Source organism: Nanorana parkeri, unplaced genomic scaffold (assembly GCF_000935625.1).
Source record: "Nanorana parkeri isolate BGI_ZX_2015 unplaced genomic scaffold, ASM93562v1 scaffold224, whole genome shotgun sequence".
In the NCBI taxonomy this organism is placed as follows: domain Eukaryota; kingdom Metazoa; phylum Chordata; class Amphibia; order Anura; family Dicroglossidae; genus Nanorana; species Nanorana parkeri.
This window is the reverse complement of record NW_017306492.1, coordinates 465,125-490,878: the sequence shown is the minus strand read 5'-3', so window position 1 is coordinate 490,878 and position 25,754 is coordinate 465,125. Positions and strand designations below refer to the sequence as shown.

Genomic DNA, 25,754 nt, shown 5'->3' with positions numbered 1-25,754 from the left:
ATATATATATATATATATATATAAGTATATATAAAAGGCTTTCTCTTTCTGAAAACATGACATTTTTTACTTTGTGAACTTTGTTTTATTCTCCTTGAATCATAAGACAAGAAACACGTAGGCGGTCTCGCACTGACCTCGGCTCTCGGTTCCGTCTCAATAAATTCACAAAGGTCTCAATCTCCTTGGCGGTGATGTGTTTCTCCAGCAGTTTGCGGTTGTTGTGTAGGAGAGCGGTGATGGTGTCTTCTGCCAGGATGTCATATCCGATCTGTGACTGCATGATACAGAAATGCTTGGCGATATATTCCTGGGAAGAGAAGAATATCAGTTGTGTTAGTGGCTGGGAAGAAGGATGGAAGGACCGGATGTCATGCCGTTGCCGCCCTCGTACAGTAAATGCCCCACTTTCAGTCCTTGTGAATTCATCCCACTCTAAACGGTCACACTGCGAGTCCTCAGGGCACCGGCATCAACCCTAACATGTGAAAAGCTGCTTGTATAGAGAGGGAACTCAAAGTTTGAAGAATCACATGACAGGATTAAATAAACTCACTTTATTTAAAAGTTAGAAATATTTAAAGGAAAAGTGCAGTTAGAGGCACATGCAGCCTGCCATTGCTGCCTTCCTTCTGAACATGCCAGTTTCCTTGCTGTCTCTGGATTTAGGCTGGATACACACCAAGCACAATGAGGCTGCACTGGCCCTTTTTTTTCAGGGGAGCCCTAATGCAAGACAAGGGAATTTGCCTTATCATGGATGGGCACAGTTAACAACACTGCACTGCGGTTGTGTGTGCTGAAAAAAAAAAAGTATTGCATGCAGTAAATTTTTTCGGTGCAGCAGATTGCTATGTGGTACAACCAGACTGCACTGCGCTGTGCCCATTGAACTTAATACAATGTCACTCGTCGGCAGGTCATGGGCAGTCAAGGCTCACTAATGCATGTGGGGGGGGGCAAAGGCTGGCCCGTGTAGTCTGATCCAATAGAAGAGCTAGTGTAGCTTAAATTGCAGAGAAAAGTTAATGCTGGTTCCGATAAAAAGATGTCTGAACACACAATGCACCGCAGTTTGTTGCGTATGGGGCTATGTAGTCATAGACTGGTTAGGGTGCCCATGCTGACCCGTGTCCACTGCCAAAAGCTCCTACAATGGCCACGTGAGCATCAGTACTGGAACAAGGAGCAGTGTAGGAAGGTGGCCTGGTCTGATCATGAAATCATGTTTTCATTTTGCATCATGTGGATGGCCGTGTGGGTGTGTGTCGCTTACCTGGGGAAGAGATGGCTCCAGGATACACTATGGGAAGAAGCCAAGCCAGTGTAGGCAGTGTTATGCTTTGGGCAATGTTCTGATGGGAAGCCTTAGGTTCTGCCATTCATGTGGATGTTACTATGACACATACCACCTAAACATTGTTGCTGACCAAGTACATCCCCTCATGGAAACTGTATTTCCTGATGGCAGTGGCTTCTTTCAGCAGGATAATGCACCCTGCAACACTGCAAAAATGGTTCAAGAATGGTTTGAGGAACACAACAATGAGTCTGAAGTGTTGACTTGGCCTCCAAATTTAGCAGATCTCAATCCAATTAAGTATCTGTGGGATGTGCTGCAAAAACAAGTCTGATCCATTGAGGCCCCACCTCACAAATTACAAGAAGGATCTGCTACTGACGGCTTGGTGCCAAGTACCACAGCATGCATTCAAAGGTCTAGTAGAGTCCATGCCTCAACGGGTTATGGCTGTTTTGGCAGCAGAAGGGGGACCTACTCAATAATAGGTGGGCGGTCACAATGTTATGGCTGATCGATTCATGTATGTGATTAATGCATTTAAATTCCCCCACCATCCCGCTATCCTACAGCCAGCAAGTTTCCCTAGCAGTTACACTAACCTGGTTCTTCCGATAGTCTTGCTGAGAGTGCCTCAGGACGCGGTAACAAAGTCGCAGGATGTACTTGTAGGGGGCGTATCTCTGGTCTCCCAGATCTTCAAGCCGCAGCATGGAGCCTTCACCCGCCTTGTCTTTGAATGGCGCCTTCAAGATGCCAAAGATCTGGGGAAACACATTGGAGGGAAAAAAAAAACACATTTGTTATCATTAAACAAAGACAACACTTTCTCTTCTATATAAATGTAACTGTATTTCAAGTTTCCTAATTCACCAACTGCCCATGTAGAAAAGAAGAAAGACAATAACAAAATGACAAATTTTTCAGTCAGTAGGAAATTTTTCACTAAAGCCAGGGACTGGATCTGAGTCTCATTAGTTTAGAGAACTGTGACCCTACTACCCACAGGTGACCCTATGCCATAAAATATATCACAGATGGCCATGAGCAGACATTTACAGACGATAAAGAAAGTTCTCTTTGAACTTCTTCCTTGCATCATAACAAAGAATATTTTTGCTCAGTGGAGCTACACCTTATACTTCCAAACGGTTGCTCTTTAGTCAAATAACTTTGAACTCCAGGGCCAAAAAAATAAAGTTAACCCTGGCACCTGGAAGCCAGCATATGCTAATGGTAGATAGTTTGGGATGACTTCTCCAGGTTTTCAAGATGCCAAAGGGGCAGAAAGGAGCCACAGGAAGTGGCAATCGGCAGTTCCAGCTTATAGCAGGCTTCCATGTAGGAAAACCAAGCTCTGGGTCAGCTCAGCTTTTTTTCTTCTAGAGACATTGTTACTTTCTTCTTTAGAGAAAAAAAGAACAGTAAACCCTTGCAGTGCACTGCAAATGTTAACTTTTTGCATACTTGGAGTTCTTCTTTAAAATACAACCATACTACAAATTAATATTCTGCTCTGTCATATCATTTCTTGAGTCGACCTAAAAGAAAATGGGTTGATCGCGATTTTAAAAAATGCCTGTGCAGGTTTATATTTTTTTTACGAATACAATCGGATTGAAACACATTCGGGCACCTTAAGGGCATGAACACCATTGTTGTTTTTCAGCATTTTACATGTGTTTGAAATGCACGTCAACTGCAGATCAGCAGATTCACAAAAACTTTGATGGAGTAGAGTAAATCCCAGAGGTGCCTTCCATTTTCCTCAGGGGCGCCACAAAGGTTTTGCACAGCATCATGCCTTTACATGTTGCAGACAGGCCAGCAGTTAGCACCATGGAAACAAATGCTAATCTATGGAAGGTGGGATCCATTCAAAGATTAATTGAATGTGTGGAGCTCCCTCTTTAAAATCTATACCAGGCACCTATCTGGGATAAGAGTCTGGTTTAGATATGGAGGGACCACAAATTGCTTTTTACATTTTAGACTGGGGGACCTCAAGATTTTGCATACCTTTATAGGGTGCCGTGGCTACAAATAGTTTGGGAAACCCTGGTGTAGATGACAGTTCAGAAACTGCATCTGACCTTTTTTTCAGATGCAGCAGAACCAATTTAGGTGCATTTGGACTGCAAGCATATCAGGTCCAATGCAGCCTTCTCTTGTCAATTGTTGAGCTGTGCATTCATTTGAGCAACAAGCATTCAGATGTGCATTACAAACTCAAGCCTTTAGACTTATATTTCTCTCTGGGCTTTCTGCTAATTCCCGATTAAGTTGCTGCTCACCTGAGCTAAAATATTCTGCTCCCTCATTAACTTTTGTCTTTCCCGGTTGGGTTTGGTGACAATTACATCCAGTACTTCCTGTCCGTTATTTGGGACGCCAGCTACAAAGAATATCAGATCTTCCAAGAGTTTGGTTACAAACCTGAACGGAGAGAAAACATGAATCATAGGGAGAGCAAGATATGGATGATCATCTTCCGAAAACATTAACAGGGTTATTCACAAATGGGTGAAGAGTTTTGGAGAAGGCAGGAGAAGTGAATAATCTAGGACGACATAGCTGATTTGGAAAAGTTCTCCAATCCAGCTCACTTTTCAGCTATGTTGGCCTACATTGTCTACTTCTCCTGCCTTCTTCAAACTCTTCACCCTTTAGTGAATAACCCTGTAAAAGCAAAGCCGTCTATTTATTGTACATGAACTCCATGAATTTTGTAAACTGAGAAAGACACACACTATCACATTTTGATTAATAAAATTAATTAAATATTGATTCACTTTTCACTTTGATAAAACATTTGGCACATAGAGTATCGATTTATGGAAAGCACAAAATTATTGTCTGAGCTGAAGGGCTTAAACAGTAAAGAAATGGAAACACTAATGAAACTAAAAATAACTGGTAGTTAATAATAAGGTTAAATATAATATGACATCACGTTAAAGGGTAAAATAGGGGAGGATGGCCCTGCGCAGACATAGATTGGGTTATGGATAATGGGTATAATACGGAGGTTAGAAGGAATTAAGGCAATGTCTTGTTTGGTCTTGTTTTAATGTTGATTGTATGTCAACTTTGTAAAATATGTGAAATTGAATTGATGTTTGAAAATTAATAAATATTTATAAAACAGACCGAATTCAGTTTATTTTGATTTAGCTCCCAAAAATAGGTGTTTTAAAGGGACAAATGTATATATGTATAATGTATAAATACATTTAATATGATTTTGTTTTCTAAAGAGAAAAATAGCGGGAACTGTTTACTTTCAAGGTCTTTTTCTCTACTTGAATTGAAAATGTGAACAGAGCCCTCAGAATAGATCAGGAGGGAGGGAGGGAGAGAGAGAGAGAGAGAGAGAAGGAGGAGTGATTGCTCTGACTTATTCAGCTGCATGTGTAAATGATAGCTTTAGTAGTGGACCACAACTAAAGCAGATATGGAGAGCCTGAAAAACATATAAAGAGGTGCCTAGAGTGCCACTTGCTGGCTAGAAATGAGAATACAAACTATTGATATGCAATGTTTTATATTTGTCTTTTTTAATTCATTGTTTAACCATAATAACTAAAGAAAATATGTAAATCTAAACATAAAGATTGTAAATTAGATTGTAATTGGTATGGCCACCGTAAAGTGACACTAAACTCAAGAATTTAATCTTAAAAATGCATTTAAGTACCTTAACTATTAATAAAAATTTAACTTATTTGTGTATCACTTGGCTGTAGATCTTCAAATCATCTCTGACACTGTACTTCCTTCTGGAGGGTGGCTACTTTTTTTCTCCATGGTCCCTGTGTGTGTTGTAAAGTAGTCACCTCTCCAAGCTCCCTCCATGATAGACTACAATCTCATGTTTAGTTTACTAATTTGTACTGAGATTGTAGTGCATCATGGGAGTGAGCTTGGAGCGGTGACTACTTTATAACACACACAGCGACCATTGAGAACAAAAGTAGCCACCCACCAGAAGGAAGGACAGTGTCGGCACCAATTCAGAGATGATTTGAGGATTTACAGCCGAGTGATACACAAATAAGACACATTTTAGTTAATAGTTAAAGTACCTAAATGCATTTTTAGGATTTAAGTTCTGAGTATAGTGTCACGTTAACAATGATCACATCATGCAACAATTTTACAGTTTTCTTTAAACATCTTGTGATATTTGTGGTTACCTCAATAATTTTTCCTCTGAATATCTTGTTTCCAGCAAAATGTAAATGATTTTATGAGATAAAGTGTGGAGTAATCAATCTACTGCATATTCAATGATTTGTCTTTAAAAAAAAAAGGCACAACCATATTCAAAAATGACTTCAGAACTGAACGTGGCCAACAAACAGTATAACATGACAGTTTGACAGACTTGAAGAAATAATTTGCCCAAGAGCAAAATGGCCAAACCTTCGCTCATTCTGATTGATGGTTCCATACTCCAACTTCTTGACCGTGGAGGATAAAACTTTGTTGGCGTCATTGGCAAAATCCAGGTCTCGCACCTCCGACAGCGGAACAGAGATGATGGCAAAAGCTTCCTTATCTTCCTTCGTTTGGCACGTTCCAATCTATTGGATGGATTTACATGAGCAAACTCTTGTCAATAGCAGTAAATGTATATCAGGTTATAACTATAGATGATAGCTAGCAGAAAAACTGTTAAAATTGTTGGAAAATACTAATAATGATGTTTTGAAGGGAGTCTATACATAAATGCCCAGGCTGTGGAGGACCCCAAAACCAGATCAGGACCATGGGGATTTCTGTCAAGGCTTCATGGTCAGCCAACTAGCAATAATACAATAAGCTCTTTATTTTCAAGTCCATAACCAACGCATTTCGGGAGTCGCATAAATCCACCTTCTTCAAAGGTCTGAGGCAGATGCATGCTGTCTAATTTTACTGCAGTGGTGAATGACAGATTAACATTAGCTCGAGATAGGATAAGTGGACATCCAGGAGGATGCTAGCATCTATAAATACACTGCCTGGCCAAAAAAAATGAAGTCCCCACCAGGCTTTAGCTAAGCAAATAGGTCAGAGCCTTCCATTGGATAATCACTAGGTTCAGGACTTTATGTCCCCAAAAAAATGAGGTCAGCTGCCTACCTGAATATACTGAATGGCCAAGTTTTTCCATGAATGGGATTTTTCTTCCCTGATGGCACATTGGGCATATTGCAAGGTGGCAATGCCAGGATTCATCGGGCTCAGGTTGTGAAAGATTGGTTCAGGGAGCATGAGACATCATTCTCACACATGGAGTGGCCACCACAGAGTCCAGACCTTAACCCCATTGAGAATCCTTGTGATATGCTGGAGAAGACTACGCAGTGGTCTGACATCACTACAAGATCTTGGAGAAAATCCAATGCAACTCTGGACGGAAATAAATGTTGTGACATTGCATAAGCTTATGGAAACAATGCCATGGCGAATGCATGCCGGAATCAGAGCTAAAGATGGTCTAATGATATAATCAAATGTGTCTTTTTGTTTGGCCAGGCAGGGTATAAAGTAAAACATTATAAACACCAGCCACCGATTAGCTGTCCGCTTTGTTGCAATGTTAAACAGTATTTCAAGCTGATTTTAATCTGTCATTCACTAACCATAACATTAGATGGTATGCATCTGTTTTAAAGCCTTGAAGAAGGTGAGATCATATGACTCCTGAAACGCGTTTGCTATAGACTCTAACTAAATGTATTGTATCTGATTATCCTTATGATCTGCTCTTTTTGAGCTCCATAATCTACTGTACTTAAAGTCTACATCTAATGTCCCCTAGCATTTGGTGGGCAACTGCAAAAAAAAAAAAAGCGTGGTCCATTGCACGTAAACAGTAGTCATAAGGTACTTTAATGAACAGTCTTCCATTGACTGACTGCAACAATGAAAGCCCAACCCCAGCACAGTTTTGTTTTTTGGTGTCCCCCTTTCGTTAAAAATCTGTTTAAAAAGAAACTTTTTTAGTAGAGTGAGAAAGCTTTTGACAATTTTTTTTATTGCTGTCTGTGTTTTTTGTCCCAGTGAAACCTATGTTCCCCGATTTTTTTTCACATGGACGGAAAGTGAGACAAAAATCTTCCCAACTGGGACACAGACAGAAATAAAAACTTGACACTAGATACGGTGGACAAGAACTACAGAGTATTGATCCCACCATTGTAAATCCCTGAGCGGTCTAATTCGGTAATACTGCCAGTATTGGCTTCTTACCTTCAGCATGACTGGCCTTTCCTCATCTGTGTCAATGGGAATACTAGTACTGGTCACCCAGGTGTTGGTACAAAGATGGCGCAGTCTGACGTAGGAGTTCCTACATTTAGAAACAACATTTTTTCCTGAAAACCAAAGCTGATAAAAATATACAATGTATATTTTCCATATGAAAAGAATGTGAAAAAAAAAATATTTTTACAGGATAAGCAAATACAAGAAATTGTATGCAGGAACCTCCTGGAATAATGACCAGTCACTGCTGCTCTCTCTCCTTGTGCAAGGTGACTTGTATCCACCCCCTCCTGTAGTTTTCTGTGGGAAGCCTGCAGTGTGTGGAGCCTGCTGGAACCCTCCCATAGCACTGCTAAAGGTACATTTCAAGGAAGGACAAGACGGTAAATAAAAAAAATTTAAAAAAACAATCTTTCTTTTTTTTTCTTAGCAGCTTTACATTGTTGTCTGTGTCCCCACTGGAGATTTCCCCTTAATTCCTGCCCAGGTGAAACATTGTAATCAGGGCAGGGAGTGGGGGGAAATTTCCACAACAAGACCACAGCAATAAAAACCTTCATATGATAGGTTGTAACTCTTTCCCACTCTTGCCAAAATAAAAGTTTTATTGTTACATTGAAAAGAGAGTTAAAGGGCACACGGGTGTGTACAGATGTACAGGTTCGGGTCTGCGTGTAGCCGCATGTAACTGCGTGCAGCTGCGTCCTCTCAAAGGCAGGTACAGGCTGTTGCACACAATTACATGCAACACTTGTCCCTCCCGGGATCGAGTCTTTGCATGGGCATGCACGCTGTATGGACGTACACGCCTGTGTGAATAAGCCCTAAAGGTTGCAGTGCAATGTTGGCAAAAAAGGCGCAGAACTGCCGGACAGAATCTGGTGCAGTCTGGCTCTACCTGGGCACCAAGCAGTCAGCCCGCTGCAGGGTCGTGGCGTCCAGTTCAAAGAGTGACGCAATGTCGTTCCCGTGCGGTACAGACACCAGTGTGAACATAATCTTCTCTCCTGCCTGCCATTTCCTCTTCGACACCGGCAATTCACCTTCCTTCTGCAAAGTGAGCACAAATATTAAATGAGAAACTGTAAATATAAATGTGAAGGAGATCAGCCTGAAGTTTCTTTTATTTATTTATTACAGATATTTATAAAGCGCCATCAATTTGCACAGCGTTTACATAGTTGCACGTTCACATCAGTCCCTGCCCTCAGGGAGCTTACAATCCAGAGAGGTAAAGGTGTTCCGTAGTCCTAAAACACTTTCTGTCTGATGGTGACTGCTCATCCATAGATACAGTACAGTACAGTAGGTGTTGTCACCCTAGGACAGGAAATGTGTAACTAGCAGGATCACTAGGTATAAATAAAGGGAAAAATAGCCCTGAAAAAGAAAACTACTGCAACCAGCATATCTAAAGATGGGTAAGCTGCAATATATTACATTTTTGTTCTTGAGTTCAGATACACTTTATAAATCAATACTCTTTATTAGTGAATTCATTATTAATTGCATTTGTAAATTTAACATTTTTTTTTATTAGAGAGAATGAACATCAGGTTCCTTGAGGCGGTGGAGAATGAGAAAGAGGTCCTGTCTTCTGTAGACAGAAATGTTTAAAATGACAGTAAAGTAGGACTGGCCAGAGACAGATCACTTTGACATAGCTGGCAATTTTGAACATGTATTGAAATATATGCAAACCAAGAATCCCTGTTTTTATGCAAAGGTTTTTTACGGGTGTATAGCAGTGGGCAGAGGATTCATTCACATTTTTCACTGCCTTCTAAACCAGTGTTTCTCAACCATTTTTCAGTCATGGCGCCTTTTAAAAATATGTAAAATCCCCAGCCACTCCAGTCTACAATGTAAAAAGTGTAAAAGTAAAAAGTAATGAACAATGTGTGGTCCTCCCAAATTCAATTTTTCCTTATCCTAGACTGCGGTCTGGTATGGGTTTTAAGGGGGCAAAGTAAGAAAGAAAAAAAAAAGACAACGTGGAGTTCATTAGAGTTCCCCCTTTCACAGGCTGTTTTGGAGATAGGTCAAGCGGGCACATGAAAATCTGACCTATATTAATGACAAATAGTTTAAAAACTATTTTAGATGTTGTGGTATTTGGTGAATGAGCACATTGCTGCCGATCGGCATGATACTGCGCGGAGGTTCCGTAAGATCTGGGACCCCACTCACTATGTGTCCCAGGAAGTGGACGAATGCGCTGATTTCTCTGCCTCTAACCCTGCAGGTGGGATGGGTGGGCGGAATACTCCGGGGTCTCTTCCCTTTGTTCTCCTGTTCTTTTCCTCTTTGCCATCTTTATGATATCTATTCTTTTTAACATCTTTTCTTCTTCTTTGGCGCTTCAATTTTCGCTGATGTCCTGTTCTATCCTTGTCCTTCCTTGTGTACCCAGTCTCCAAGCCATGGTGGGTCTGATTCAACGTCTCTATGTGGTGTTGCATGGGCCCATTATCTTATTGGCTGTGCCCAATTTAGAGCACTATCTAAGGCTGCACCTTTGGATGTTTCCCGGAGATGACTATTGCTTTGTTTCTGAAGTTGTATGTATTATTGTATGTGGCCCCAAAACCTGTATGTTATGGTTCTTGTTTTTTGTAACCCTCAGTAAAAACTATTGTGACTAGAAAAATGTACATTTTAACAGGGGGTTATTGCTATATTTGTACACAACTCTTCCATCTTCTGTTATCTGTAGCTATAGACCATATTGTATACATATCAGAAGGATATTGCCTATTAGAACATTTAATAAGCATCAAATTTCCTCTGTGCCTCTGTGCACTTAAGTACTTGCTGCCCATTATGAAGGGCCCCCACCATCCCTGCTGGATTTTGTATTTACTACCATGTTTCCCGGAAAATAAGACACTGTCTTATATATTTTCTGCCCCAAAAAACACACTAGGTCTTATTTTCAGGGGATGTCTTATTTTTATTTATTTTTTATGTGCAACAAAATGTACAACAATCTAAATTTATTCCTGTACAATACATGTACAAGTACTATGGCTTAGTGCAGGTAACCTGCAGGTGCACAGTGCTGCATCTGCGGATCCAGGGCCATCTTTAATATTAATTGGACCATAGGCAAAAATGTTCTTGGGCCCCCTGCCCCCTACCTGCCCCTCTCCCGCCATGCACTTTCGCTCTCCAAAAGAGCAGATAGGAGGAAACCTTAGAGGGAGAGATGACTCTGCATGAGACGTCGTGCTATGCGGCGTACAGCAGGGGCCTGAGCAACACTATGCAATGCAGATCGCAAAGTAAACAGAACAGTGACACGTGTGTATCTTTTGCGGGCTCAAGTGGCAGCTGCTTTGGGCCCCACAACAATGACTGGGCCCCGGGCAACTGCCCCTTTTGCCGTGTTAAAGACTGCCCTGTGCGGATCAGTGTAAAAGCAGCCCAATACAGTAATCACTTCAGAATGTCCACTGTCTTTTATTTACTGACCTTAATGGTATGGTAAGAATGAGAATAATACTGTTGCTCTCGTTATATTCCTGCTGGTCAGTATTGGTAAAGCAGATTCCGTTCTTTCACAGGCGGAGAGTGGACAGCGCGGTATAGTACATGCTACCGCCAAACTAGGTCTTATTTTGGGGGTAGGTCTTATATTATAGGAATCTTGAAAAATAGTGCTAGGTCTTACTTTACGGGGTAGGTCTTATTTTCAGGGAAACACGGTATATACACTGCCTGGCCACTGGCATTTTCTGTGGCATCATTTCAATTAGCTTATGCAATGTCACAACATTTATTTCTGTCCAGAGTTGCCTTACTTTTTCACTAAGATCATGAAGTGATGATGGGAGAGTGGGACCACTGGGTAAAGTCTTCTCCAGCACATCCCAAAGATTCTCAATGGGGTTAAGGTCTGGACTCTGTGGTGGTCAATCCATGTGTGATAATGATGTCTCATGCTCCCTGAACCACTCTTTCACAATTTGAGCCTGATGAATCCTGGCATTGTTATCTTGGAATATGCCCAATGTGCCATCAGGGAAGCTATCAGGCAAACATACAGACTCATTTAAGCTATCCTGCACACTGGAGACATTTTGCCTCTACCCATGTCCTGTCCCAGGACCCCGGTGCTGCGAAACAGGAATGACAACCATTTAACCACCATCCTGTAAAAAAAAAACCAAGGTGGCTTTGGCAAATTGTTTAATAAATTGAAACAAATAACAAGCATATGGTCCTCAGTCTGCAGATGCCAGGCAGAGGGGTGACTTGTGATATTATAGCCGTTAGCGATCCAAGGAGGGGGTGTTTGAGCAGGCTGCGGGTGTCGCAGCACATGGGCGCATTCATGCCTCTCCTTACATTGCAGACCCCTGTGAAGCCTCTCGCTTCCACAAACACCTTTGCTGTTGACTAAGCCGTGAGTCATCTCCATTTTTAGCAGAGGCATCACGCTCCACCACTCAAGACTCCCTGGAAGACACAGGCTGTGTGATTCCCCAGCTGATTCAGCCTCAGAGGCAGCTGAGCTGGCACAGCTTCTGTTACTGTGAGCGGAGTTCCCCCAACCACTTAACCCCTAATGCTGCAACGCCTGCAACTCTAAAATCGCTCAATTATCCTGTGACCCGAAAACAGCATGTTGCAGATTTTATGACTCTGCAGATTGCTTTGAAAAGAAAAGAGGGCTGGAATTCATTAGGAAAGCCATTTTTTAAATAAAGGACCAGAAAACATAAATCAGCTTAGTGCTGAAGAGAAATTATTTTAAACCTAGGAACTGTGTTAGTACTACAGAACACTTTCCCCTCTCCAGTACATAGGTGGGATGTGTCCTGTAATTCACAGAGCTCTGGGCAAGGCAAACGGGCACTGTCTCAAACCAATATTACACGTCACTTTCAATGGTATATTTAACAGACCAAAAGGAAGCAAATAAGAGGTCACGGTTAAGGTTTACATATAATTTAAGCCAAATCCCTTTAATCTCATATAAGCTTTAATACGTGAATTTCATTTTTAATATATTTACAATATCTGCACACCTGCTGTGCCTATTATGAGGGGCTCCCACCATCAATGTGCTGAGATCCCAGGTCTTCATACCTGCTGTGCCCATTATCAGGGGTTCCAACATCCCTGTGCTGAGTTCCTAGATCCACACACCTGCTGTGTCCATTATGAGAGGTTCCCCGAACTTCCCACCATTCCTCTGCTGAGTTCCTGGGTCTGCACACCTGCTGTGTCCATTATGAGAGGTTCCCAGAACTTACCACCATTCCTCTGCTGAGTTCCTGGGTCTGCACATCTGCTGTGCCCATTATGAGGGGGTTCCCAGAACTTCCCACCATTACTCTGCGGAGTTCCAGGGTCTGCACACCTGCTGTGCCCATTATGAGGGGGTTCCCAGAACTTCCCACCATTACTCTGCTGTGTTCCAGGGTCTGCACACTTGCTGTGCCCATTATCAGGGATTCCACCATCCCTGTGCTGAGTTCCCAGGTCTGCAAACCTGCTGTGTCCATTATGAGGGATGCCCATCATCCCTGTGCTGAGTTCCTGGGTCTGCACACCTGCTGTGCCCATTATGAGCGGTTCCACCATACCTGTGCTGATTTCACAGGTCTGCACACCTGCTGTGTCCATTATGAGGGATGCCATCATCCCTGTGCTGAGTTCCTGGGTCTGCACACCTGCTGTACCCATTATGAGTGATGCCCATCATCCCGGTGCTGAGTTCCTGGGTCAGCACTCCTGATGAGTTCATTATGAGGGGTTCCCATCATCCCTGCTGGATTTGAATTAATTTCATAATTTTATAAGAAGAGTTGGGGGAGTCACTTGAAACGCCTGTAAGAAATGGGTGATAAGGAACAGGAAGGCACAGACAACAATAAAACCGTTGTCATTTCTGACCCTTCCTCACTCTGCTACATTTGTCTTTTTGTTTTGGTCTGTGTCAAACTTGGAGAGATGGCCCAATAGGGACACAAATGGCAAAAATATTCTTGGCTGGAAACTTTTGAGATAGAGCTTGAAATTTTGGACAACCGGTATTCTGTGTTAGCTCAACTCATGGAGGGTCTTGTGCTAGTTGGATTCTCTAGGGCCTTGAAATGTTGAGAAGGTTGAGTGAGGAGCGCCACAATAAGTTTGGAAAAGATATTGCATTTATTGATTAAGCAAGTGTCCAAATATGCAGCCAATGCATTTTGGGGGTTAAAGGGCACCCCCCCTTCAAGCTTATGTGGATGACTTGATAGAAAGCACGGATGATGGTTTAGGAGGCTTAATAGATGCTATCTCGATGTTCTCACAATGGCTGTGAAGCAAACATGCAATAGGTTCTATCCGTTCCCCGCTGGAGTTAGGTTTAACATTCTCTGTGCTAGGGTACTATTGACATGAAAAGGAACAGCAACGTAAACTTCTCCTTGTAGAACCGGAAAAGGCGCTCATGGGTATTGAAGTCACTGCGCTTGTCATGGCTGCAAGAGCCCGACGTGCAACTAGGACGTGTGTGCCAGATCACACAGAGGGGACTCTGTCAGCTGTATAAATTATAGTCCCTGCTTTCTACGCTTTTCCATTTCTTAGGCTTGAATTGTCGCTTTCCTCCTGTGCTAAGTATAACTCCAGAAAGATAAGACGTGATAATCTACGTATGAGACGACAGGCCGCCTCCTCATACACCCACAGTCCTTCTATATTACCTTGACGTTATCGGTGTGTAAATATAATAAAGTCCCTTGATTGTTCTCATGATGATGTCAGAATGTAAAAAAAAAAAAAAATTATACAGTTAAAGGACTAGGTGAAAATTAGCAGAATGAGTCTCTTTTGATAATGTTTACTCAACTATGCTCATACATTCCCAGAACAAGTGCACAATTGGATTTAAAAGCTTTTAACGTTGGGATGTTGGTGCTGTTTTGGCACAGAATGGTCCTTTGTCACAGCTGCCTGGAGGGGGTTAAGCTGCTCATACACAGAGCCCATACACGGGGCTGAACGAGAAAAAACTATAAGTGTATGGTAGCCTTAAGTATAAACAAATGGTTAAGGAAATATTAGGAGCTAGGTCAGGGTCAAGGGTTAAGTATTAAGGTTAAGATTCGGATTAGGACATAGGGGCATGAGTGATCGGTTAAAGTGTAAAGGCCATCGAATTTCGTCCGTCTCCTGCTGAATCGGCCAAAAATTCAATCTGACACAATGACACACTGACACTTGGGGTCCCAAAACAATGATACTTTGGATCCAAGACCAATGACACGCTGACACTTGGGGTCCCAAAACAATGATACAATGACACTTGGGATCCAAGGCCAATGACACAATGACACTTGAGGTCCCAAAACAACAACTCAATGACACTTGGGATCCAAAACCAATGACACACTGACACTTGGATTCCAGGACCAATGACACAATGATTCTTGGGGTCCCAAAACAATGACACCGACACTTGGGGTCCAAAACCAATGACATACTGACACTTGGGATCCAAGACCAATGACACGCTGACACTTGGGTTCCAAGACCAATGACACACTGTCACTTGGGATCCAAGACCAATGACATGCTGACACTTGGGATCCAAGACCAATGACACGCTGACACTTGGGGTCCCAAAACAATGACACAATGACACTTGGGATCCAAAACCAATAAAGCACCGACACTTGAGTTCCAAGACCAATGACACATGGGATCCAAGACTAATGATACACTAACACTTGGGGTCCCAAAACAATGGCACTTGGGGATCCCAAAGCAAAGATACACTGACACTTGGGATCCCAGAACGATGGCACAGTGACACCTGGAAGCACTATAACAATAATACACTCACACTTGGGATCCAAGACCAATTACATAATGACACTTGGGGGTCCCAGAACAATGACACTGTAAAACTTGGGGTCACAGTCCAGTTACAAAGAATGGCCCATATTTGATATGGCCTGTACCCAAATAATGGACTGAGAAAAGACAATAACACAAGTGTGCCTAGTCCTAACGGCACACTCTGAACCCACACACACCTATTCCACACTACACACACACACACACTAACAGAGCCAAAGAAAATAACCAGTTTGTTTTTGTAACTCTCTTGATATTTAAAAGTGAAAAACATGTGCATAAAAAGAAGTGAGAGAGGAGCAATGGAATCTTCTGGAATTGCTGAACTGCTGGGACTTCTGGCCATGCAACTCTACTCTCCGGAGAGATATAAAATAAGCTCCCTGTCCTGCAGCCAGATGGTACGAGGCCATGGCAGCACAAAGCTCCTCTATGAGAGTTACGAGCAAACAGCAACCCTATCCAATCCACCTCAGCGAGGGCCAGGCACCCTCCTCCGTAATACCGGGGGCCGAAGGGCTGTCTCTGCGAGAGCCAAAATTAGCTATAAGCTATTCAACCCGGATTTCACCACACATATTTATATATTTGAGGACAAGCAAAGGTCTCAGTATTGACAAATCAGAACACACCAGCAAAGTATAGATTTGCAAATCTCAATTTCAGTAAAAGCCTAACTCTATCCAAAATGTATTTTATTTTAGTTTTGAATAAATCGAGAAAGAGTTAAAATTTCTTTCAGGTATTTATTTTCATCTGTGACCCCATTAGGGGCATTTTTCTCACTTCCTGTTCCTGTGACACCTGTATAAGAAATGGGGAGTGGGAATTGGTGGACACTGGGATAGGAAGCCAAAGACAACAATAAAAACATTGTAAGAAGTTCTAACCTTTCAATGCTCTATTGAAAATAAGTATTTGCCTCAAGTTCAGTCTGGCAAAACTTGAACCACCTTCTTTGGCAATGCTGACTTATCTAGGACTTATGGCAGCATACCTACACTTTCTTAAAGAAGAACTCCAGGAATTAACACAATTAAAACTTGTAGTGGAGCTACCCCTGCACTGCAAAAGTTAACTGCTTGTTTTGCTCTAGGGTCTGGATTAAAGAAGACATATATACCTGATCCTCGATCCCGCGTGACTGCTAGACCGCTCCCTGCAGCCCCTACTCTGCCAGGCTCCGATGGACTGCTGAAGTCATCACGTTTAATGCAGCTCCATTCACTTGTATTAGACGTGAGGATGCCGACGCACAGCTGGAGCGAAAGGGACAAGTGGTAAGCGCGGACTGCCGCAGGACTGAGGATCGGGTGAGTTGATCTTTTGTATTCCACCCCGTAGACAAAAATGAGCAGTTCATTTAATTCATTCCTGGAGTTCTTTTTTTAAGCTGACCACACGGTTATATTTCTTTCATTCAAACCGCAGGCCGAACAAAACAAAAAAATAAGTAGGGATGCACCGATACTGGTATCGGTGCCGAATGACACGCTGCCCGGCTTCTTGATTGGCTGGGAAGACGGCTCCATGCTAGCGGAAGTACAGGTATCGGCGAGTATCGAAAGATAAATATCGGTCCTCGCACTCGATACTGCAAAACTGGTATTGGTGCATCCCTAAAATGATGTTTAGTAGATGTTTAGCGTGGGCGGAAGACTCTCCCACTGGGTCATTGAATCCTGACAAGGGCGGGCGTGCCGCTGTCATAATACCCCAACAGTGATGGCAGCTGATCGATTGAAGGATGCCGGACGGAAGGCTGCTCACCACCCACTGAGTGGATATGGTCCGGTTCTGGATGAATTCGCAGAGTGTATGACCAGCTTAAGAAGACATGACAGATCCGAACCTGAGCTGATCCCTAGTTGTCACCGTAGAACAGGAAGTATGTGACTGGCAGGATCACCCTAAGGACTGGTAAGCTGCAATATATTACACTTTTGTTATTGGATTTAGATACACATGGAAAGAGTGCTCCTATAGGCGGGACAGCTTGGGGAGAGGGAGAACGAAAAAGTATCGCCACACTAATACACAATAAGGTCATCACTGTGTTCCCGTTCCTGCCTGACCACACAAATAGATACTCACCGTAACTTTGCCGTCATTGACATCCCGATAATCTGGGTTGAGCTGAAACAGACAAAAGTTATCACTAAGCACATAATTATGAGAGAGAGAGAGAGGGGGGGAGAGAGAGAAGGAGAGAGGGGGGAGAGAGAGAAGGAGAGAGGGGGGAGAGAGAGAAGGAGAGAGGGGGGAGAGAGAGAAGGAGAGAGGGGGGAGAGAGAGAAGGAGAGAGGGGGGAGAGAGAGAAGGAGAGAGGGGGGAGAGAGAGAAGGAGAGAGGGGGGAGAGAGAGAAGGAGAGAGGGGGGAGAGAGAGAAGGAGAGAGGGGGGAGAGAGAGAGAGGAGAGAGGGGAAGAGAGAGAGAGAGGGGGGGAGAGGGGGTGGGAGAGAGAGACAGAGAGAGAGACAGACACACACACACAAACAAACACAAGGGAATGGTTAAAAACACTTATTTGCCATCTGCATCAAATTGGGGAGATTTCCCATCACTTCCTGCCCTGCAGACACAACAGAAAGTAAAAGGAAATCTCTCTAAAGGAAGAGGAAATCCCATCTAATAAAGTTAAAGGAACAAGTATTCCCTTCATTTTTTTTTTCAGGTGACAACTCAAAAATGTGTACTTGGCTACTGTTCAGTCCTGGTGACAATGGTCACAAGGCGAAATAAAAACCTGATATAAGTCCTAACCCTCTTGTCATGGATAGAAAGGGGCACAGTTTTACCCAGCGTCCAGAAAATGGCAAATTCTGCTTTAAATGATCCAGGTTTGTGACAGCTTTAAAAAAGTATAACTACATAAATGTAAACTATGTACAAAGAATACAATTTAGCGCTGTGTATCATAAACAATCATCTTTTTATTTCCAATAAAATTCTTGTTTTAGCCTTCTTTCATCCTGGGCTGCACCTGCTGATCTCCTGCAGGCTCTCTGCTCTCACTTCCTGTCTACATGCACTCCAGTGATGGCTGCATGGCTTTTCTCAGCACAAGTCTCCTGATGGTAACAACCGTGGACCATGGCTGCATAATGTGTTTAGAAACATCCATTAGGAAGGACAACGTGCGACAGGGTGACAATACAGATGTATGTTTTATGCCCCATTCACCCCTATACGTAGCGCGCGTTTGTTTTCTGCGTTTGCCACGTGTCCCTATTGATCTCAACGGGATTTCAAATGTGTGACAAAACGTGGAAAAATAGCAAAATTCCTGATTTTTTTCTTCACAGTTTGTGCGCGTCTTCCTGGACGCATTTGGGGTGCCATTAACGGTAATGGCAAAGCATGCGCATTTTTGACACATTTTGCAAACAAAAATGTGCACATTTTTTGCAGATTTGACGCACGTCCTTGAAACGGTCAAGTGTGAATGGGGAGTAAGAGACAGGGGCAGAATGTTATGACCTTATAATATAACAGGAAGTACCTGAAGATGGACCTTCATGGCCTTTAGATAGGCAGAGCCAGCTGTCAATCAACCAGTTGAGTGGATCTCGACAGTATTGTCGGGATCCGTCCCGGGTGCGGCGCTCTCAGTATATAACAGGCAATAGCTCGCTATACTGTATACTGAGCTTTGGGTCACAGGAGGAGGTTAGTATATGTCCTCCTATGACCCTAAAGAGAACTATGGGATGAAAAGGTTACACCATAGTTCTCTTTTTTAAAAAAATATCAAAAATGACTTTTAAAGGAGAACTATGGGTTTAAGGCTTTTCCCTATTCGTTCTCCTTAGGGTAACGGGAGGACACAAACTAGCGTCCTCCCGTCACCCTAGGCTCAGTATACCGCGAGCTGCTGTACACTAAGACGCCGCAGCTGAAGCGGATCACGACAATTATGTCTGGATCCGCCCAGCTGCGTGACTGACAGCTGGCTCTGCCTATCTAGAGGGAGAGCCAGCTGTACCCGCCCCCTCCCCTGTCCGTTCCGCCAGTCAGCGCTGGCGGATCAGAGCGGGGAGAGGGGAATCCAGCCCCTTCGCTGTCACGGCAGAGAGACGTGACAGGATCGAGAGGTGAGCGAACGCCGGTATGTGTTCACTCACCTCCCGATCTACTAAGCCGACCTGTGACAGTCTCATTGTCACAGGTCGGCTAGAACTATGAGGTGAGTGAAAAGCACTCACCTCATAGTTCTCCTTTAAACTGACATGAACATGTTAAAGATTATTCGAGTTTTGAGTGCCTGGGTTGATACACTCTAACCTGACAATAACGATTTCAAAGCTGTAAGTGTGATTGGCGTGGACATGAAGCGTTTACATTGTCATCAATTCACTGGCGGTATAGAGGTGCCCCCGGAAACTCTCGTACCTGGAGAACGCACAGCGGGGGCTTCAATGAGACTTAAGACAAAGCAACGTCTAAGTCCCATTACTTAATGAATACATGATTGTGTGCGTAATCCTCTCTGTTCTGTATCATTTGTTCTTTGTCATCCTTGGCGCTGGGCGAGAAGGTCTGCAGAGGGGAAGGTGCACACAGCAGACAATACCAGCTTCTCCTTCAACAATTTCTTCTTGTTTTATGGATACAGAAATCAGAAAAAGGAAAGAAACGCGGCTTATGGAATTCACAACATGATTTGCTCTAAAGGAAACTATTGTCTTTTTCTTTGTGATCAGCTTGAAAAAAAAAACTTTTCAGAAGAAACTTAATGAAGTTCTGATTGATCTGCTTGCTTTTTCTGGCTCAGTGACTCAGACAGCAAGACGGCTGTTGGTCACTATAACAGCCAGGCGAGTAGCATCTTCAAATACAGGTCAGCAATGGCAGCTCCTGCATCTCTTTAGGACCGAATGGCAGACAAGATGCTAAATACACAGATGAAGTTCATGTGTGGGAGCTGTTTAACCTGCCAAAGGAGTTGCATGCCTGTCCATCCATCCAAAGCACAGCCTGGTCTATTTTTCTCTGGTGTAGATATGTAACATTTACAGGTCTTATCCCTCCCCCAGGCTGTGATTGGCCAGTGAAAGGAGAAGCAGAAGATGAATGAGCTCATTTCTCTGTCACTCTGCTCTCTTCTTCTATCACAATGGTCCTTTGAAAGCAAAACAGGCACTGCAGAACCATTTGACTCCTTGTGGTGCTTCTCCCTGTGCCAATCTGAGCTCTGCTGTACAGGGAACTGCAATAGGCTGGTGACATTTAGTTTTCGAACGCTCTACATACTATAAAAAAAAAACTGCTATTTTTCTTTAATTAAAATATTTTTCACCTTATTTTAATACTTTGTTGTACCTCCACAGCCCCTTTGTTTCTAGATTTACTTCAGCAACAGCTCCATGGCATATCTCAGGGTGGGTTTCCTATGGTGACAACCGTGGACCAGGCCTGTTTAAGGTGCATCAGTATGGTCGCTTTTAATTTTCACTGGCAGGGTATAAAAGGGTGACAATGCAGAAAAATGTTTGAGAGTGAGGACAGCGGCGGCACTAGGGTGAATGTCACCCGGTACAGCCACAACTTATGCGTCATGACATAAGTGGTGTGACATCACACATGTGCGGTGATGTACTTCACTGCCAGCGGCCATCTTGGTGATGGACACCGGCAAAGAAAGGAGGGGATATGTATTGACCCAGCAGGATCAGGTATGTCGGGTTCCCCCTTTCTCTCATGATGCGGTCTAGCTCTCGGTCCATGACCGAGTGCTCTACTTTTACAGCCCATTCACACCAGGGCGGCTGCGGATCAGCGCAGTTTCCGCGCTGATTTCAAAAGGGAGGTTTTGGGAATTTTTAATTGGGTTTAATTGTACAAGGAGCAATTAATTGCGCAGGGAGCAGTTCGGGCGGGGGGCAGTTCGGATCGCGCTGAGCCGCGCGGTTGCATGAACGGTCCCCATAGCAATGTATGGGATCGTTCATGTCGACGGATCTGCGCGGCCGAACCGCCCTGGTGTGAACGGGGCCTGAAAAAGGAGTGACGCCAAAATGACTGTTAGTCAATTTAGTGTCACCCCCTCTGATGGTGTCACCCGGTGCGGGCCGCACCCCCTTTGTGACGCCACTGAGTCAGGGCCAGAGCGCTGTCACCCCATAACAGGAAGTGACTGAGCAAGTATCTCCATGACAAGCTCACCAAGTATTCATTTAACATAAAATATACATAATATATATAAAATGTAACTATAAAAATAGAGAAAAATGACCTTTTATGGGACATCAACATGTTATAGCCAAAAAAAGATGTTAGAGATTGGGCTACTTTCAGCCAATGAGCGTAAAGCTGCAGTGAATATGAAGACGTGGCGGAGGGCAGAGGGAAAGCTGGCAGCTGTTTGTAACACAAGCCCCTGTAGGAGACCAGCTCCTGATGGCAAGGGACTCTGGCCAGGGGGCAACAAGGCCAAACACATATACATAAATGAACAAATGATGAATCAAAGAGGAAGGAAATGTTCTTTTCTCTGCAGGTGGCTTGTGGTGCTAACCATGTATTTAGATCCTGATCAGTGGTGTAGTACAACATGAAAAAGTAGCGTTTTCCTAAAGCCTGGGAAAACTGGGTCCAGGCCACCAGCTGTATTATATTTAACATGGTGTTATAAGAAGCCTACTGGGAACTGTCAACTGGACACTTCTTATTTAGGAGCGGACGGCTCTATAAATAATATTGCTTGTTAACATGTGGAGGAATCAGCCTACACCACTTCTTCCATGTAGGTTGGGGCAGATCATAGACTGGTGAATGCTGCCATCTAGTGGAGTCTCTGTGAAAGTTCAATGTCTTCTAATCCAATGCTGTCAAGTAAGCGTGGGCCCATTTCGCTAGCTCCGTGTTATAAATACCCACTGGGGTTTCTTGTTTGGGTCCAGACAAGTAGACTGCCAGGCCTTTTTCTATCACAGGAAATCCAAATACTGGCCATTGCAGCCAGATGCTGTTTAACGTACAAGTATATTTCTAGGTGGTGGGACAGAACCAGGGGATCGGATCCCTGCTAAGAATTATACCCAGGACCCCAGCACTGCAAAGCTGGCATGCTAAGCACTAAGTCTCTGGGCCACCCTAACAAGTAAAAGGCAAGAAAACCAATTAAAATATGGTTCATATAAAAGGGTCTAATGACAATTTAAATAGGACTATAAGCAAAAAATGAATCCTAGGAACCAGGTAGCCCAGGGGTGGGCAACTACAAATCCCAACATGCCTCTACCTCTAGGAGTCCTGCCTGTAGCTGTCAGTCTTGCAATGCCTCATGGGACTTGTAGTTCCACCACACCTGGAGGAATGGAGTTGCCCACCCCTGGAGTGGCCAATGCTCCTTAAAAATTACAGCTGTTGCCTAACTTTTAAGGTTTTGTCTGGTTGCTGTCAATGGAGTTGGTTCCTAAAAAAAAATCCTGCAGCCCAACTTCAGCTAACACAGCACATTTATTCTTTTTGAAAACAAAAAAGGTTAAAATGGTATTTCCACGTTTGCGGTCCAATCACTGTGCACCAATCTCCCCAAAGTCAGTGGAAACTAAACAGGATTTTTACAGTCCTGGAGTTTGCAGAAATATTATTTTTTTTAAAAAGGTAAGCTGCAATGTTTCATTTTTTCAAGTGATATGGGAAATAGGTGCTATCCCAATTTTGCTGCAGAAGTGGAAACACACTTTAAGCTATATCAAAAAATCTGATTACTGTGAGCACTCCTGCAAGTGGTGTATGGTTTGTCCAAACCCTGTAATGGCAACGTATGCTGGACAGGTTGGTCTGATACAGAAAGGGGGAAAAATATCTAGAGGCAGAGCCAGCTGTGCCCGCCCCCTCCCCCTTCCGTTCCTCCAGTCAGCATTGACGTTCCTCCAGTCAGCATTGGAGGATCGGAGAGGGGAGGGGGGAATCCCTGCGGGGAGATGTGACTGACAGTCACCGCTCACTGCAAGTGGACGATCGGGAAGTGAGCGGATCAGTGCATGTTTCTCCTCACTTCCCGATCGGTAGAGCCGACCTGTGACAGCTTCATAGTCACAGGTCGGCTCTAACTAAGAGGATGAGTGGAAATCACTCACCTTATAGTTCTCCTTTAATGCTACTTTTATGTTGCACACAGAGCATAAATAAATCAAATGTAAATCATAACTAACACAGAGGAATAAGCAAGTATTTGTGGCCTCATCTACTGGTCTTTACTTCCACAGGGCTTAATGAAATATAAGGATGACACCCACAAAGCAAGCCCCACAGAGCCAACAATTCTTCATACAGAAAGGCAACACAACACATGAGGGATCTATTTATAAAACATCTGCATAGTTATGCTTCCAACAAAACTACTTGTGCATTTGTCCTGTGCAAATTAACCAGCTGTTGTGAGAATGGGGCAGAATTGAAAGCTCTTGAGGCTATTTTCTCAGGCTATTGGGCAGCAGTGAATCAGGAAAATACCTCAATATGGCCACTAGGTGAACCTGAGGATCACAGGAAATAAATACAGATCCCCATAGTGGCAATGGTTACATTTATCTTCTGATTCCATCCAGTGTTCTCTAGAATTGTTACATTGTATCTTGTTACTAAGATGTATTTATTTCCTATGATCCTCAGCTCCATCTATGCCCTAATATCTAGGCCATAATGTCGTATTTCCCAATTCCCTACTGCCCATTATTTTTAAAGAACAACTCCTGGGTTTTTTAAATGAACCCTTGCAGTGGGGCTACCCTTGCACCATAGGGGTAAAAGTGACATTAAAGTTACAATTGCCCTCCCCCCAATGCTGCTTTAAATACTTACCTTAAAGTGACATTAAAGCCAACATTTTTCCCCTCCCCCCCATGTAAATGTTAGCACTTACCTCAAATGATGTCTCTTATTCTGGTCTTCCTCTTCTTTCCCCATGTTTTCATGTGTCCCTCCAGCAGTGTGACGTCACTCCGATCCACGCTGACTGCTCTGTCCCTCCGATCCAGCGGTGTCTGCAGGCGGGTGCACGCGTCCATAGACTTACCTTGCGTCTCTGCTCGTCTCCCGGCCGAGAATCGGAACTGCGCATGCACCCGCCCCAAGATGCTTTGCGGCCGTACGAGCAGTTCCTGATTCTCGGCACGGGAGCGCGCAGCGATAACGAGGTTAGTTTAAAATGATTTAAATCGGTTTTTGGTTCTTTTTTACACTTCTTGCCTATAACTACTGCTTGCTAGCAGTAGATATAAGCAACAAAAAACGGAGGGTTTAGAACCCCTTTAAATGACGCCTCTTGATCCGATCATCTTCTTCTTTCCAGTAGTTTGCAGGAGTCCCTCCAGCGCTGGTGCCGGTCTCTGATCCAGGACAGACTCCACGGGTCTCACAGTGTCTGTCTGATGTGCACGCTCATGGCTGTGTGCATTCACCTCTGCTGTGTTTCTCTGACGAAGATCTCTACTGTGCATGCGCCCACGCTCATCATCCTGCTCGGCCACTCGAGAAGCTTAAGATCTTTAGCTTGTAGCGAGTGGCAGAGACAGAGGTAAGTATTCACATTTTTGCTAACTTTTTTATTTTTCTTTATGTTTTTGCATATATCTACTGCTTGCCAGCAGTAGATATATGTCAAAAAATGGGACTTTAATGCTAATTTAAGTACTTTGTTTTGTCTCGGGGGTGAAAACAAAGAAGAAATACTCACCCGACCCTCGGTCCTGTCTGGCTGCTAGACCAGCCCCCACAGCCTCTTCTCCCCTAGACTCTAGCAGTCTTAGGACCTGTGCCATCATCACATCTAATAAAGGTCCCTTAGACATAAAGACCCTGAGGTACACACCACAGCCATACCACTAAATGCAACATTTATTGTGATATTCTATTTTCTGTATTTTCTCTATGTATCAGAGATCACCAACACAAAAATGTTGGTTTAGATGAATGACATTTTCCTCTGCTAATTGTTTTAAATGCTACAGCTCCATTTAAATCCACCATATACTTTGTTGTAGCCTTGTGTTCATAGGAAACTGACACTTGTATACTTGATCTTAGGGTTTTCATACTAAAATGAATTGGGGAAGAAAGTATTTTATAAAATTCACCAAAATCCTCTCACGTTCACACAGTAGGTAGTTGTAGTGGTAGTTCCCATTTCAGTCCAAGAACATAAAGCATATTTGCTGTGCTTGCATTCTGGTATTTGACCACTAGAGGGGGCAACAGGCCTAAAGAAACTGCACAGCCACTTCGTAGGTATGAAAACGAGCCAGCCGCTGGAACTAAGAAACTACATAGAGTCACCCTGGAAGGGTCAATTCACACTTATGTTTTTTTATATATACTAGTGGCGGCCGCAGCT

The 25,754-nt window shown here is 43.4% G+C and overlaps 1 protein-coding gene across 3 annotated transcripts in view; it reads right to left on the bottom strand.

The window, feature by feature from the left end:
* Nucleotides 1-25,754, bottom strand: part of ITPR2 (inositol 1,4,5-trisphosphate receptor type 2) — a 263,467-nt gene that overhangs the window by 148,557 nt on the left and 89,156 nt on the right. For all 3 annotated transcript variants that reach the window (XM_018556081.1, XM_018556080.1, XM_018556082.1), the window contains exons 10-16: nt 17,507-17,548; nt 8,454-8,605; nt 7,541-7,640; nt 5,726-5,886; nt 3,595-3,736; nt 1,903-2,064; nt 138-310 (exon numbers count right to left, since the gene is read on the bottom strand). In XM_018556081.1, coding sequence (XP_018411583.1) covers nt 138-310; nt 1,903-2,064; nt 3,595-3,736; nt 5,726-5,886; nt 7,541-7,640; nt 8,454-8,605; nt 17,507-17,548 — 932 coding nt within the window. The remainder of the gene's footprint in view (nt 1-137; nt 311-1,902; nt 2,065-3,594; nt 3,737-5,725; nt 5,887-7,540; nt 7,641-8,453; nt 8,606-17,506; nt 17,549-25,754) is intronic.